General features: G+C 34.4%; 2 protein-coding genes across 8 annotated transcripts; both read left to right on the plus strand.

The window, feature by feature from the left end:
- Positions 1 to 638: 638 nt before the first annotated feature.
- Bug22 (cilia- and flagella-associated protein 20) lies at positions 639 to 3,754 on the plus strand. Its single transcript, XM_046624243.2, has 2 exons — positions 639 to 1,461; positions 3,327 to 3,754. Exons 1-2 carry the CDS (start codon positions 1,186 to 1,188, stop codon positions 3,630 to 3,632), a joined length of 582 nt encoding a protein of 193 aa, XP_046480199.1. The 5' UTR covers positions 639 to 1,185; the 3' UTR covers positions 3,633 to 3,754.
- Positions 3,755 to 7,834: 4,080 nt separating this feature from the next.
- LOC124217978 (zinc finger protein 625) lies at positions 7,835 to 16,433 on the plus strand. Of its 7 annotated transcripts, none has more exons than XM_046624241.2 (6): positions 7,835 to 8,702; positions 9,666 to 9,789; positions 10,844 to 11,098; positions 11,276 to 11,505; positions 11,781 to 12,164; positions 12,928 to 16,433. In XM_046624241.2, exons 3-6 carry the CDS (start codon positions 10,925 to 10,927, stop codon positions 13,271 to 13,273), a joined length of 1,134 nt encoding a protein of 377 aa, XP_046480197.1. In that variant the 5' UTR covers positions 7,835 to 8,702; positions 9,666 to 9,789; positions 10,844 to 10,924; the 3' UTR covers positions 13,274 to 16,433. The 7 variants fall into 7 exon arrangements, 6 of the variants coding, with proteins under 6 accessions (XP_046480197.1, XP_068991864.1, XP_046480194.1 ...); XR_006882954.2 differs by lacking the exon at positions 7,835 to 8,702 and having other exon boundaries at positions 9,087 to 9,789; positions 12,928 to 13,342; positions 14,200 to 16,433; XM_069135763.1 differs by lacking the exon at positions 9,666 to 9,789.
- Positions 16,434 to 17,705: the final 1,272 nt, after the last annotated feature.

Below are 17,705 nucleotides of genomic sequence, written 5' to 3' on the forward strand. Positions count from 1 at the left end.
ACTTTCGTGGGAAGTGTACACTTGCGCGTTCGTTTTAGCGGACGTGACGTCGGATGGCGCTGTTCGTTTTACAAATGTCACTAGACTTTCGTTACACTTTTTACACTCGGTCTAGACCAAGTGTAAAAAGTGTAAATGGTTCAATTCGCAAGAATGCTACAGGTTTTTCCACCACGTTAGTGAACTGTGATGCGATATATACCTTAAAACTCTCGAGTGACAACAAACCTATGACCTCACTACAAATCAGAACAAAGCAGTACAGTATTTTACTTAAAAAACAACATTCAATTTGATAACGGTGTACTTAAAACATAAGGTATGAAAGATTTCGTTAACAAATTCCAAAGATGCTTTATCTTATATACTAATTTATTGTATTAATAAGTGTTTCGAGGAAAAAACGACTGTACGTAACGTGCGCCACTTTCTTGTCCCCACTTTTCTGTATCTTCTGCACTATTGCGTTCGCGCTATACACTCGAGAAGCCGACGTACACTCCCCAGCAATCCCTAGTACACTACCCTACTTCTTTTTACACTCGCGAGTGTAGAGTGTCGTAGCTAGCACGAACAAACCTAGTGACTATGAATACTGGTGTAAAGTAACATCTAGTAAGTTACTACACTGCTGTTGCCTTTTGCTGCCTATGAAAACTCACCTCAATGCGCACAGTCTGTGTCAGCCGACAGTCGAGTAATCATACGAATTTCCGAGCCTCTCCTGAAAGTTTTGGCTCGTCGCGAGTATTTCCACCAATACCCAGTTTCCCACCTTATATTGCAGTATAATCATGATGGTATCGATCAAACAAATATCCAAACATCATCATAACCCCGGAGCATGTGTCTCGGAAAAGAACTCTTTAAATTTTTAAGATAAAATGTCAAATCTGCACGAAAAGTTGCGCAAATTCCGAGCCGTATATTATAAAAATAAGTGTTTCTTACAGTCAGCCGTTTTAGATCACTCGTTTTAAAAGTAGTGAAGTAATACAGATTCTAAAGCTTCGATAACGAGTAAAAAATTATATATGAATAAAAAGTTGGGTTATCAGTATAATTCGGACATTCGAAACTTCCTAAATTTGAACTTGTAATCATTCCACCTGAGCTTCGAGATCCGCTGACACTAAATCTACCGAAATACCGATACCATTGGAATTTGTATTCATTCATTTGAAAATGTTCAAGAATACTTTCCAAAGTGGTTTCTTATCCATTTTGTACAGCATTGGCAGCAAGCCCCTGCAAATTTGGGATAAAAAAGTGAGAAATGGTCACATAAAGAGGATCACGGACAATGACATTCAGAGTTTAGTTTTGGAAATTCTTGGTAGTAATGTCAGCACCACTTACATAACGTGTCCAGCCGATCCGAGAAAAACTCTCGGGATAAAACTGCCATTTTTGGTGATGATCATTAAGAACCTGAAGAAATACTTTACATTTGAAGTGCAGGTAAGATGAGAGAGATCAAATTTTCACCAATTATTATTTTTATTTATTGCATTGCTCAATGGTCTTCAGTGATCCTGAAAGTTTTGGACATCCTAACGGATTTGTAGTTTCTCAGTTATTTTAGGTCCTCTTTTTGTTCATAGTTCTTAAAAGGATATTAGGTTTATCACTTATAAGCAAAATTCTCCAAGGCACTGAATCAATCGATAAATATTTATGATAAGATCCATGGATCTTACAGGTAGGCCAATTCTATTCTATTTTCAATGTAATGCAACCATTTGCCATATGCTTAGAATAATGAATTAGCAATTTTTTAGCTATTGTTTGAAAAAGTACCTTTTATTATAATTTCAAGGACAAAATGCAAAATTTTCCCATAAGAAAACTGGTGGTTAAACTACTACAATAAAGTCCCATTCTAATGGCATATTATTTACATCAAGAGGAAGCAGATCTTTCACACTCAAGCTTGAATGGGTTCATTTTATGATATCCTCCCTCGAGTACTGTAGCATAATCAAAATGACAAAATGGAACAAACTTTCCAAGCTGTGGTAGCAAATATGTTATAATTTATATTAAAATGAAGCAAGTCCATCTGTCAAATCATACTACATGATTTATTTGGAAAATTCTTTGAAAAAACATGAACCTGAAGTTGCAATTGATCAAGCTTGTTGAAAGACTTCAACAGTCACCAATACTGAGTTCCACTAATGACGGAATAGGTCACTAAGGTGAAGTTTACATTTTCATGCTCACTTAGGTTTCAATGATCCGACAAGAACTATTTATTGAAACTCAGTATCAGTGTAATTTGACTTTTCGATTGAAAGTGATCTCTCGAACTTCAGGTACCCTAATCTGAAACAGTCTAGTGTGTATAGTACAATTGAGATTTTAATTTCTAAACATGTCAGTTTGATATCCGTTACATACGGTATTTTTTGCCGAAAGGTAGCTTTATAAGCACTCTAAAACTGAAGGTTTTCCCTAAATTCCGCCTAAAACCTCCTTATTTTTACCAGTAAGTTACTTTTTTCTCATAAACTAAAATGGTCTAAAAAAAATAAATGCAACGTTGCTTGAGAATACTGTTTTCTACTTCCAACTTAGTATAGGGACAAAAAAAATATATTGCATCTCAAAACTCGCTTATACTTCACAAACCACAATTTTTACAGTTTCAATGAGTGCCATTATCTATGGAATAACTGCGCTCGCCTAAATTATTTTTTCCTATATCTAGTTGGAAATATAAACATTGTTCTCAAGCGTCAAATTGATTCTTTCAGCCCATTTTTGTTAATGGAAAAACAAAACAGAACCCCCCGTTAGTGTTAATATTGTCCAAAAATTTTTATATCTACAAAGGAGTTTTTTATTCTATAATTTGAACATATTTTTGGGGTGCGATCGAAAAAAATTCTAAAACGGCGTAAATAACGAACACCTTAGTGCGTATCTAATTTTGTTCTATTTAGTCAGTACCATAAATAAATATTGGAACCCTAATACTCCCAATTTTCAGAAAGCTTTCCTCTATTTCACAGCACAATTTCGTTGTAAAATAGTTAAAAGGGGTTTTCCTGAAAATGTTCGAACAATCAAATTTCCAATAAATCTGATTACTATTTGATTCTGAACCCTAATTCTTAAATTTGTTCAAGTATAAAAATTGCACAAAAGTTATTCAATTTCAGAAATGTTAATTCTATGTTACATGCTGCTATTAATTAAGAAATAATTACGATTATTTGATTAATCAAACAGCACTAAACAAAGACAATGAGGGATACTATTATGAATCACATTCTTCCAATTAGTTAACTTATTCCACATTTTTTCAAATTTATCCCTAGGTAATAGACGATAAAAATGTCCGACGCAGATTTCGAGCAAGTAACTATCAGTCAACGACAAGAGTGAAACCATTTATATGCACAATGCCAATGCGATTGGATGATGGATGGAACCAAATCCAGTTTAACCTTGCGGACTTCACCCGAAGAGCTTATGGGACAAATTATGTAGAAACTCTGAGGGTTCAAATTCACGCAAATTGCAGAATACGCAGAGTGTACTTTTCTGATAGACTCTATTCGGAAGATGAGCTACCTGCAGAATTTAAGCTCTTCCTTCCTATACAAAACAAAGCAAAGTGTTGATTTTAAGTAACTACTATTTTAAAAATGAACTCATACAACAAAGATTTTCCTTTTCTTACCGCATACTTGAATGCAAACTAGACATAATTTATAGAATAAATATTTCTCTCCGTGTGCCTTCATTTCTTGTTTCATCATGACTATATTTACACCTGTTTTAATCATGATACTCAAGATTATTCTTTCCAGTTTTAACGTGTCTATCAACCTTGCAATCCTGGACAACCAAACGTTAAACGCTATTTTTGATGTACCCTTGCAAGGTCCGAAAATACACGTAGAATTCTGAATACAAACGTCATATCTGTTTGTTTTTATACAAATCTCCACCTCAAAAATGCAGAGGAAAAATAATTCTTCAACTCACACGGTGAGCTCAATGATACTACAGATATTACTAATAATCAGACACATTTCTATATTTTATCATTGCATATCTCCTCCAAATTGAATAATATAATGAAATTCGGAGACTCCTTGAGATCATCCGATGAGAAGTTCCCATCAAACCTCAGCTACAAGAATCGAAATAATTTTGTAAGGTGTAAATCAATTATAAACATAAAACATGGTTTTTGCCGATAATACATTATTTATAGATTCAATTATGTACATTTAAAAGCATTTTTTTTTTCGCTGATTTGGAAACAAATTGCTGCAAACTGTGAATATTCCAAGTTTTAATGATTGCTCAATTGAAAAAAAAATTTTACTTATGGACAACGCATGAAATAACCATGTCTTTTATAGATTTGAAGTACTTTTATTTACAATTTTTTGTGAAGTTATAAATTCATTTCGTGAACTGGTCCAGGTTTCAGACGCAAATAATTACTTTGTTTTTCGACTAATCTGATTTTATTTTCATAATATGGGTTTTCTTTGATTAATGCGTAACTGTGTGTTACAGGATATTGATGATTTCAACTTTAAACACTTCTAAATTCCACTTCAGAGTCATACGTTTGCCTTTCAAACAAAACATTTACGATTTCTGTTCCTGAGTATTTTTCCAAGTTTTTAATGAAATTATCGATTGTATTTTTACTACTTTTTATATGCTCAACGTATGGTGCTGTCTCTGTATCATGTTTGAACATGCTTTCGTTGCAAACTTTTTTTTTTATATACTGCGCCTCTTTAACAGTGAAAAAATCAGATTTAGGTACGTGGATCTTGCCTTTCACAATATTTCCAATAGTATCCTGTACCATTTCCGTTGTTACACGAACTTGTGTTGATTTTAATTGGAGCAATGCAGTATCTAACTCGTTTCTGAGTTGCATACATATTTTGTCGTTTAAATTAAGATGTTCTTTTTTTAACGACAAGTCCATTTCTACTGGCCCTATTGAGGCGATTCCACTGCCTTTATCAGCACAACCCTTTCCACTTTCTATTAGTTTACCTTGGCCGTAACAATTTCTTCGATTCTTAGAGTTATATATTGATAATTCAACCTCAGTGATCGTGAAACCTTTGTCTTTCAATCTTGACAAAATTTTTTTGTTCACCGCATGACGTAATTCTAAGAAGTTACACACTGCTTTGTCGGTTGATAATACTGCCTTTTTTGATCCCTCCTCTGACAATACTGCTTGAGCTTCAACAACAGGCGGTACGTTGTGTGAAAAATCCTTCAAAGCACTTTTTACTTCACCGGAGGACATTCTTTTTTCAATTTCATAATTAATCAGTTGTTCTCTAATGCTTTGCACTTCGGTGATCACTTCTTCAATAGCTTTTACACTGTGACTCAACAAACTGTTACCTCGATTAGTTTCAACGTTTTTCAAGGTTTTTGAACTGCTTATGTCAGAGTTAAATTTTTTTACAATCATATCGATCTGTGTTCTTGAATTTCCTTTCACTGTAGTTATATTTGGAGAGGAGTGAACTAAGCCAGTGCTATCTATCAAAATTAGCTTTTCATTTTTAATTTTCTGCTTCGATTCAGTTTCTTCATTACACTTATAAGGCTTGTTTTGCAGATTTTTACTGTCCTTTTCAAGGCTCAGATTAAGCAAATTCTCACCGATCTGCCGTTTCAAAAACTGACTTTTTTCTATACGTACAAACGATTTTACAGTTGATTGTTTGCCTTTGAATATTAGAGACTTTCCTTCGGTATCCCAAGTTGACTTGTCTTTGATTTGTGTTTGATCTTTGCTTTTTCTACCCCTGCGATCTGATTTTTTCCCTTCCTTTTCGCAAGAGTCAGCAGATTTAGTTTTTCGTTTCTCTATTACACGTGAGATATTATCAGTGTTATTAGTCATACTGGAACTGTGTTTGCTGTTCAATACTTTGAATTCATAATCGCAAAGTCTCGCTAGTTTCTTGCCTAACTGGTTTACAGATTTTGAATTATTTTTCAATATTAGATTCTTATTATTGCTTGTATTCATAGATACACCAATATCCTGCGCCATAATTTTTTTAATTTGATTTATTCGAGGATCTTCATTTGAACATTGGTTTGCAGTTGTCACACCTATAGACATATTGCTTTCGGTTGCAAAGTATTCCATATCGCATGGTTGGAGTGGGCCTAAATAAAGCATGTTTAATATTATATTAAACTATGTTATAAGTAGTGTCTTAGCTCTATAATATCCAGTATCTAAAGTCCACGGAGCAAATTAAATCCTAGAACTAAACATTGAGGGATAAAAATGTTGACTAGAATGAAAATTTGACAATTGTGGTAATTCGAAAATGATCTAAAAAAAATTATAACACAAAAGAGATTACGAAGTGAAGGATTAGCTGTATCGGTTATATCAATTGCTACACACAGACCTGTGTATATTTCTTCCGTCTGACAACTTCTTTCTACCAAATGAATTCCCCATTTTAACATATACATATCAAAAAATGCCTGACATAATTCAATCGGAGTTTCATTCTGATCGTAATGTCTATCTTGGAAATAAACTCTTCTAAGTCGACAATTTGGATATACAATTATTCTTTGAATAGCTTGATAGTCCGATCCATGAACATGGTTGCAAAGAGTTTGTAGATTTATTTCCAGATTATTCCAGCCTTCGTCTAATTTTAGTGGTATTTGAGTTGTGTTTGCGTGAGCCGGTTGAGGTTTTTCATGGCTATGGGTAGTCAAAGAAAATTGTCGACGATGCCTCGCCTTGTCTATGAGCTAGAGTATATCGAACAATATTACCAGTAATAAATATAAGTATATAGTTGAAGAATTGACTCCAATAAAAATTTGCAAATAATTATTATTAAATTAACTTTGTATCACAGTACTGTCGTCAGTAACTGAGAAACCATTTCGTTTCACCAACCTGCAATTCGAGTTTAAACATTAGCTCCAAGTTTTTAACAACAAGAACAAAAATTGGCAATCTAATGTTCAGGACATCCATTGGATTGGCGGGACAGGTTATATTTGTTGGTACAGGAGTTTGGTGTGGTCCCATTATTTCAATAACTTTATCATGATTTAATATCTGGTCTTCGACTCGACGAATCCTTCCATCCAGTGAAATATGCTTAGACCATAAACCAAGAGGTCTATCTCCGATGCTATACAATAATGAGACAAAACCGCAGCGTTGTGGCCTTGACATGATTGCAAGTAATTTTGTAAGGATGATTATAATCTTCAACTATATTTGCCTTCCTGTTCAAATGCTATTAAATTTTGGGACATTTCTTGCAAGTACAGTATTTAGTTATTCGCATTGGATTGTCGTAAAAGACTTTTCTTTTCCACTGTCTTTGGAGTATGTGTATTTTGTACGTCATTTATATACTTTAACATATCTGTTTCTTTGTTAATGATGTATTTCGAAAGTCTTGCATTTCATTATCAGACATTGAGCCGAATAATTGTTTGAATTTTTATAAATTGGTACTGCATATTTTGAAAGTTCACTTTAAATGAGCAGGATAGAGAAGTTACATGAGAATTTATTACATTTTAAGGGCAGATATCATTTATTTTCGGTACCGTTGGGTGTGTTTTTTCTTCCCGATCAAATGTTTCGTGAAATCCCACTATGAAATCTCAATCAAGATCCTAATTCGTTTCAACGAACGGAAATTGAGTTTCATATTTCCAAGATTTGTATATTATATTTAGTATATTCAGTCATTCATAGTTAATCATAATTGGTCTCTGTAATTGAAAATTAGCGATCTCAAAAGGTAAGAATAATTTAGATCATTTTCAGAGCATCTGCTACATACAGTGAAAATCAATGGTGCTTGGCGACCTAAACCAAAAAGGCTGACTCTACTACTGATGACCATGCGTCTAACTACATTTTCGCAATAGATATTCGTATCTAACTTCTGGCTTCAGCCAAAGATATCCGTTGGAATAATTGAAATATGGTATACAATATAACTGCACGGAGACTGAAAAAACTAGAGCTTAACTCGTGAACGTTGGTCATGCTGTATAAAATCAGGCTTGAGGACGGCAATAGCAGGGCTTCGCTTTTCGAATATTTTTTTACTCTGCTTTTGTGCATCGCAAAGAACGACGCCACGGACAATAAGCTCGGTGCATATAGAAAAGTCCCCAGCTTCACTTAAGGCAAATAGCAAGCGCTCTTTACTGGCCCTATGCGACAGGGCGATTCGAAACGAGGTGTTAATTTCGTGCCATGGAATAGCCACGGAGGCTTATGTATGGCTGGGTTGTTGGCGTAGAGAGGAAGAAATGCCTGTCGGTTGGGACAAATACGGTCGATTTGGTGCTGTCGTAAATTTCGCGCACGGTCTCTATGGAGAGAGTAGTTCCGAGGGTCGGCTGTAGCTATGTCCATGGCTGCTAACATGGCGAAGAAAGATAGCCTGATGGTATCCCCGTCTGTGTTGGTCTAGTCCCGTCCAATAAGGTATAACAAGGGCAAGGAACTATCTCTCTCTATCCGCTCTTCTAATGGAAGAGAATGGGGAGCGCGCGGTTCAGTTACATTCACGATTTCTGTGATTGGAATGTGCGGGTCGAACGTGATTGGAGTCGGCATAGCAGAATACTATAATTTCCTACGGCTCTTCAGCTCCCCTTAGCAACGCTCCAAAGTCCATAAGGTCAGTGGGTAGTCTTTATATAACTTTACTATATGTCGATGAGTCGATGCTACAAGTAAGCCCAATGCAACTATACCTACTTTATAAAAGGCGGGAAAGATTGGTTTCGTAATTCTAATTTTAAATATTGCACTTGATTAAAACATGGCATGCGAACCTCTAATCTGTCAAACAATTTCGTGATTCCGGAACAACGAATTTTTATGATCAGTTTTAGAAGAATTATCTGAGTTTTCATTGTAAAATTGAAGATATATGGCAACGGTAAAAGGTTGAGTACCGGGCAAAATGGCCGACCAATTAAGCGTTGGATTCCAATATGTATATTTTATTTTTCACTTAGAACGTACATACAGTTGAAGATAATGGGATTCATGTTTTTTTTTATCCCGATGTCGACGAAAGCTACCGCCTCTGCATATTTAAAAGGCCTTTTCCAGGCTCTCTGAATTTATCGGAGCCGACAGTACCCTATCTATAAATAAAACAATCGTTCATGTATACATATGTTTTTAAAATCGACGAATGCTATTATATATTTTGTATTGAGCACTCGTTTCGGGGGAGACGCCGACGCCCGGCGCCGACGTCGTTTTTAAAGCGTCGGCGGTGTCAGAGTAATCTCACCAATCCTAGGGCTCATAAGTAAAAAAGATCGTTACAATAATCAACCCTCTCAGACGCTGGTTCGTCATAAAGATGAGCTTCTGACAAGTCCGTAGAGAAAGCAATAAAGGGGGATAAATTTTAAAGGAAACGAAAAATTCAAAGAAATAAGTAAAATGTATAAGTTATCAATATAAATGAACAGACCGTTGCCCTGTCCGGAATAATCTTTGCGTTACTATTATTAATGTATTAGTATTTTATTTTGTATATACGATAATAATAATAATAATTATTATTATTATTTTATTTTGTTTTTGAAATGGGCACGGCTGGCCGCGATTTTGATCGAGACAGAGAATGCGAACAGTGTAGAATCTGTGCAAACAACGTTTCGAAGGATGAAGGGGTGTATATTTTTTCTGAAGAAAGCAGACGACACTATCTGCAAGCAAAAATACGCAAATATTTATACGTGTTGGTGAGTCAAATTTCCTCCACCTGATGCTTGCTGTCAAGAATGGTAGAAAACGTTATTTAGTTACACGACCATAGAGCGTATCAGAGCGTATGCGTGAAATATAATTTTATGGATATGAAGTTCATTTGCTTGTTTCTCTCTTTGCTCCAGAAATAACCTGAATCTAATGAGATGCATAAATATTTTTAGTTTCTCGTAAGTCACTCGATCAAAGTTTGCTGAAGTGAAAAAATAAGATCCCGTCGCGAAAATTATAGAATGCTAGTCAAAATATTTTGACGAATAAACGATAGCAGTATAATTTACTGATTCGGCGTCTGAAGCACTTTGCATCAAGATGAAATACTGAGTTTGTACGATATAACATCGATGGCATTCGGATTTATTTATGTAATGACGAATTATGAGATAAATACGCCAGTCCCTGCGGTCGTTTACTGAAAAATTCCCAAAAAATTCTAGGTTACGATAAATTATCGGGGAACCATTTCCCCGTGTCGTATGGAAATGTTAAAAAAATTAGCATTTTATTGATTAACTATGAGGACTGTATTGCATGAGCGTTATACATATGTATATAAGCGCGCCTCTAAAATATTAGCAATAATTATAATGCCGACATTGAGGATCATTACGAAATGTACTATAGACTTCGAAATACGTGTGTATCGCATGTTTTCGCTATTTTATACGAGCGAGTTTCACAAATTATACAATAAATTATGTCGTGGACTCATTTGAAATGAGTAATACTTGAAGAATAATTAGAACAGTGACTTTTTTTAACGATAATTTGTTCTGTCCTATTAAAAAATCCAATCAATCATCACAACAAATTACATATCTGAATTATAAAAAGTCTAAACATTTTAAATATATTATTCAAAATCTCAATACATGTCCTGTTTGAGTACATATCCATTTACATCAATTTCATCAGACATTTAATATTAGGAACAGAAGTAAATTGTACATAATAATGATGAAATTAAACACTCCACATCAATATATTCTTTTTAATAAATAATGTACCTATATCAAATTTTTATTCAAGGTATCCTCCGATGATAAGTTGCCACAAATCGTTTGTTCGACATGTACGAAAAGATTGGATGGCATTCATCGGTTTGCAACAATGGCACATCGAGCCCAGGAAAAGCTAAGATTACAACTATCAGAAATAATGGAGAATGTGAAGGAAGCGGATGAAATGGCAGATGGGAAAATCAGGAATAATCCAGAGGCAACCAGAAGGCTGGAAGATCGAGGATTGCTGCATTCAATCCTTACTCAAGTGCGTCCGCCAGAAGTAATTCAGTGCTTTAAGTATTCCATCAATTTTTTTTATACATCAATTACGAAACATTTATGAGTTACTAATTATATCACCAGGTCTAATTACATACCCGGCAATTATTACGAATTAATTTATACTTTTTTGACTGCTTAGAAATTTTCTTTATGGCTAGTATTTGTCATTACTTAGGGTGCTATAGAAATATTGGCTGAAGGCGAACCACTAGAGTCAGTTTCTCTGTTATCCCATGAAGACAGCGAGCATACTCAAAGTATGGAAGAAATGGAAGTCAAAGTTGATCCCATGTTATTTTTGCAATGCGCATTGGAACAATCTGGGTCCGATGTATCTGATGTATCGGATAATGAAGACAAAGAGTCTAGAACGTCATCACCTGAGCCGCCGTCAGTTACGCACAAGTTAGTGCATTAATAATGATATGCATGTATAGATAAGCTTAGCTGTGAATAATTTACTATACATATTATATAAAGGCAAGCTTCTTGAATTGAAATTATGAATTTTAATTTTCTAAATTCTAAAACAATGGGTTTTTAGACAAAGTATTTTTCCTTTCTTCCAAAGTTTGTTCGTAACAGTTTGTACCGATGTAGATTTTTTGACATCTGTTTTCAAATCTGCCATTGGCAAGGAACAATTTTCAGCACTAATTCTTTTTTTTTTATGCTTTTAGGAATATTGAGATAAAACAAGAACCACCCTGTTACGACACTAAGCCATTTGAATTAATGGAGACTGACGAAGATGTATTGAACAACAGCATAAAACCTTACGAATGTACAATATGCGCTCGATCTTTTATATCTCAAATTGGACTGCAAAACCACTTGTGGTCACACTTACCCAGGGATCATAGATTTGACGGGAAACCTATACTGAGGTCACAACAAGTGTTTTCTACAAATGGAGTGCTACATACAAGTTCGGATAACAATTCGACTGGAAATTTCATATGCCCAATTTGTAGCAAACGGATATCAACAAAAGGAAATTTGAAAGTGCATTTGGAAACGCATAGGCCTAAAGGGAAGTACGGCTGTGATATATGTGGCAGAATGTGAGTACAGGTGTTTGTTTCAAGTCTCAGACTTTTTTCGTATCTTACAAGGAGAGGTTACGCAATACTAGAATTCGATCTTGAATAAATTATTTTTCACACAGTCATTAGCCAGCATACAGAGACCCTTAATTTCGATTTGGGTGGAAAAAATCGGTCGAGTAACATTTAAGAATTTTTTTTTTTCCACTCTTTGTATTTCAACGATATCTCTTGAATGAATCAATATTTCAACTTAAAGATTGACTTAGAGCGTACTGATGTTTGAGCACACAATATACTTGAATAAGGATAAGATTAGAGCGGGAAAAATTTGTATACAGTTATCCGGTTATGCCATTTGAAAGATTTTAGTATTCATTTGTTTAATTTAACAATGACCATCACGCCCATTTATTTCAACTACCTTGGAATTTTCATATTATATAATTCACTGGAGATGACCGATGACTATTAAAAATAATAGTATAATTGATGTCACCAACTTTGCCTTGTCAATATCAGTTTGATAACATTCTTAAGCTTATAAAATATTATTATCTGGTGATAAAAGCAATCAATAGTTAATAATCAAAGTCGAGTAAACAAATCTAGTGAATAGTTGTGAAAATATTCTTGGTTCTTAAGGACGTTTTCTAATATTTGTTATCATCATTACTATATGACACATGATGTTCCTGTAATAAGCACTCTAATAACCACATTTAGTGTGTCCTTCAGAAAATTTTTCGCTTGCTCGATACTTATCAACTTTCTTTTTCAGTTTCAAAACACAGTCCAATTTATTCCGTCACAAAGAGTATCACGGAGGTATTCAATTTCCGTGCAATGTTTGTGGCAGAGTATATCCAACAAATTCTACACTGCGTGCGCACAGTATAACTCATTCGGATCTGAGACCCCATGCTTGCCCGTTATGTGACAAAACGTTCAAGAGAAATCAAGACCTGAAGTTCCACATAAATCAACACACTGGTGCTAGGCCTTACCAATGTCCGTATTGTCCGAAAGCATTTGCAAGCTCTGGAAATTGTTTTTCTCATCGGAAACGAATGCATCCACGAGAAGTTCATCGAGATCGGCAAAGAGCAGCAGATTTAATGAGATGAACCTCGGAGAGCAAGTTCGAAGAATGGGTGTAATGAGGAGTCAATGAGAATGCAACTCTTCTAATAGCGGTATCACATCTTGAAGTATTTTACATACGTAACCATCAGGACTGGGCGGGCATCCAGCATACTCGGGTATCTGAATCGAACATTGAACTTGAATGAATATATACCCGTAATTCTAGCAGCGTGATACTATTTAATTATTTTGTCAAGACACTGGATAAAACAATTCCAAATCTGTTGGGTTACCTGACCTGACGAATTTGACTACCCACATACGTCTAGTAACCATAAATATTCTACTTTCAAATTATGTGGTGCTAACTATCTGTCGCATCATTGCAAAGTTTTTCCTCCAGCTTGTTCTTATTTCGTTATAGTAAATAATATAAAATGAGATACAAGTTGATATCCTTTGAGTATACAATTCAAAAATTAGTATGGAAAACTATAACAATCATTTCATAAGGATTATTGTTTAGGCATGACCATATTTTTTTGATATTTAAATATTCGTTTTATTATAAAATAGGTGTAACGCAAATTTGTAAGATTGGACATCGTAGAGATGATTTGATGACCGTGATTTATGTCAATTTCAGGCATTTAAATCTAGATATCACCAGTGTATATTATTGTGTTCAGAATGTCCACCATTTCATATGATTTGTTCAAGGCGTCTGTTAAGTTAAAATTAGATACTTTTCATTAATTCTATTATGAGGTAGTTACACACCAAAGCTTTATCAAATTAATATGTTCGTAAGCTATATGCAATGATTTCCTCAAAAATGCAAAATAAAACATACTGAATTTAAAATCAAGAGCTTACATATCGCACGGATGTAACAATTCAATAAGTACTCAATGCGCGGCCATGTCCTAATAAAATAATTAAATAGTGTCAATTTTTTGTCAATCAGCTTCCTTAAAGTGCGACACCTATGTTTGAAATGCAGAGTACCACATGATCGTGCCTGTAAGGGGAATTCAAGTTTATGATCAAGAAATTTCATTGCATAAAATATAATGAGATCGTGAATGCAGTGTAAGTTAGTATTCTAGTCATCATGTTTGAAATGAAATTTACACACATAGGTATGTAGGTAGTCGAAGATATATAATACAGTATTTTGTCTATGTGTAGGATTAAGCCAATTTAGTAGGTGAAGTAGCGTAGGGGGAACAAGAAAAGTGATTTTATACAACGTACGAAAACTCTACATGTATGAAGAATTGTCGAAAGCTATTTTCTAGTTTGTGACGGTTTAATACAAAGCATATATGTAGATATGTCATTCGGTGTTAAGACTGTATACGAAAAGTGTGTGTCAAATTAGATTAAATAAGAATGTAGGTAGTTACCGTCTAAGATACGTTAATTTCATGTCATGAAAAATATATTTAGACACGTATATTGATAGTATTACAATTTAAGAAAGGAATTAAAGGGCCTACTTAGAATCGTATTGCAGCTCGTATCATTATTCTTATAAGAAAACTAATATTAATGAATGTTAAATGAAGTCTGAATAGTGTTAGGAAACCAATTTTCGACTAGATATTTGTGTACTGTAGAAATATAGATCATATAGAACGTGCTTCCGTACAATATACCTTAGGACGTTTTTAAAAAAATCCTAAATTTTTTAAACTCCTTCTACCATTTATTATAGATTTAGTTCGCCGCTCTACAATATAAAAGTTAAATGACGTCGAAAACACAGTAAAAAGAATCCAATGTCCGAAAACTCGTCGTTTCCGTAAGCTTCCAAAATTTTTGGATCTTGTATGTTTTTTTTTTTTTGCTGCAGTTTCATAATTTCTTTTAAGGGGGAAAGCCACTGTGATGGCCGAAAAAATTACCGATTTTTAAGAATTTTTTGCAGAGGGATATCTAATTAATAAAGGGATCGAATTGATGGTGTTTTACTACGTGTATATTAAACTTATTTTATATAAATTATTATTAAAAAATATTTAAAATTAACCAAAACCACCTTTTGCCGAGATATCAATGCCACGATGGGGAGGGGAAATTTTTTCTATTAGTCGTTAAGTTAAGACCCATATCTTTGTTAATTTTAAATATAATTCAATAAAAATTTACATAAAACAAGTTTAATATACACGTAATAAAATACCAATAATTCAATTCCGTTATTAATTGGTTAAGTCTGTGAAAAAAATTCTTAAGCATCGGTTATTTTTTCGGCCGTCGCAGTGGCTTTCCCCCTTAATTCAAAAGTTTTATTCATTGAGAGTACAGAAACCAATTCGTAACTTCAGGTTGAACGTAATAGATTTGAGGGACATTCAGTAAAGAGAAGAAACTTGCACCTCTTCTTGAAATATCTGTAATATATATATATGTATAAAATTACTAAACACGTAGCGAAGATAATTTGAAGTGACTAATAATTGATGAACCTGATGCGTAATCTTACATTAATCTTATCGCTGAATAGTGCTATACCAGCTAATTGATTATGTGGCTAGTGAGACGTTCTAATATAGTTTAAATAAAAATGGGTATCTACACATTTTGCAAATACTTTTCGCACGCGCTGAATTTGCCAAAAAACTAACAGCCGACAGTGCAGTCGAATGAAACAAGGAGTATTAGGCGAGTTTTGCAAAGTGAATAAATTAAAAGAAATTCGAGAACTTTGTAAGCAATGACGATGAGAAATAGTTCGTAATTTACGACTAATCAATCAGTGTTCAGCGTAATTTAATCAATTTTGGTACGCCTTGAAGTGGTCAAAATTTCAATACGATTGATTGGAAATACTATAAATGAGTATATAAATCCTTGAAAAAACAGGCTTCACACCGTTGGAACTTGTAATTGATCAATCGGAAAGACAGGGATTTTATCTTTTGGGTAATGTAAGAACGTAATGTGATAAATATACAAATTTTGGTACACACTGCAGGATCCTCCGATTTTTATGATCGTTTGACGAATTTGAAGATAACAATGGGGACTATTTTACTACCTTAAAATAGTGAGTAAATTGCCGATCCCGTTCCACGTGTAACTCATGTGAATTGACATCATATTATTAAAACCGAAAATAGAACTGTAGAATCAACATGTACCACACAATATTATACACTGAGTATTATACAAAAATAAATCATACCACACACATCGGAGTGAATGAATAGTTTTTCTGCAGTTTCATTATAAATTTGTGTAGTTCTTACGTAACTTCATCTTTCACTTTCCATCTCTTATCTACCAATTTGCTTTTAGAAGAGCGTTGAATCGGGCCCTGATCGCCGGTCGGGCGCGCGCCTTCGGCGGTATTTCGCTGCGGTATTTCGCCCCCCCCCCCCCCCCCATTCTGTTTCGGCCAGCGCGGCCGGCGCTCAGTCTTATCAAGATATCAGCGCGACGCGCACGTGCGACGTGCGAGCTGTGCATGATTTTGAGTTCGAAATGATATCCCATATAATAAATAATTTCTGGATAATTTCTTCGTCGTTGTAAAAATTGTTATTTCAAAATCAATTTTCGTCAAACCTCTATGTACGTTTGTAATATCATGATTGACCGATTTCTGTACGCATTCCACAGTGTATTCCTTACAACTGCACATAGGAGTTTAGCCTCGAGTTTTACAAAGAATTGGTTTGTTCGAAAATAATAATTACGTCGACGATGAAGAAAAAACCAGAACTAACTTTTGATGTGAGACATATTTCGTAGTTAAAATCATATGCAGGAAAATCAGCACCCTTCTATAATAGCAAACATATGTGATGAGTGTAGAATTTCGCTTGCTGGTTCTCTTAAAGATGAATCGGCCGGACGTCTGATTCAAAAGTTCGGCAAACTGAAAAAACATTTAAAAAATTTGCTGCGGGATTGTTCGTATCGATGATACCGAACCCGACTGAAACAACCTCTCTATTATGTAATATAGAAATTGATCTGAGCAAATTCGAAGCTAATATATCAACCATTTTATTTTAATTTTAATATTTTTTACATTAAAACTCCGTAACAGAAGTTGGGATTATTTTTTACGAATTTTAATATCTAACAACTTTATTACAAATTACTTTTTGATTGGTAAAATCTTACACATCGAATACCAGTTGAAAATAATTTTTTAACGATTATTTTCACAACCCCATTCTATACACAATTCTGAACAAAACCATGGCACTCCAATATATTTTCATTTGACGCAAAAATAAACGAATCGCATGAATTCTAAGAATTTACTATTCCGATTTCGTAAAATTGATGTCATTTTTCTATGTGGAGTGTGACCTTGCCCCATAGCAGGCCACGATACGAGTGAGGAAGAGGTCATCTGGGGTAGTATAATGGCTGTACTCTGCTATCAAACCACCCTTGGATATAGCCCCCAGGTTTGGGACATCCTTTTGTAGGGCCAGTAAATGGCCGTGG

Source organism: Neodiprion pinetum, chromosome 4, assembly GCF_021155775.2.
Source record: "Neodiprion pinetum isolate iyNeoPine1 chromosome 4, iyNeoPine1.2, whole genome shotgun sequence".
NCBI classification, from domain to species: Eukaryota; Metazoa; Arthropoda; class Insecta; order Hymenoptera; family Diprionidae; genus Neodiprion; species Neodiprion pinetum.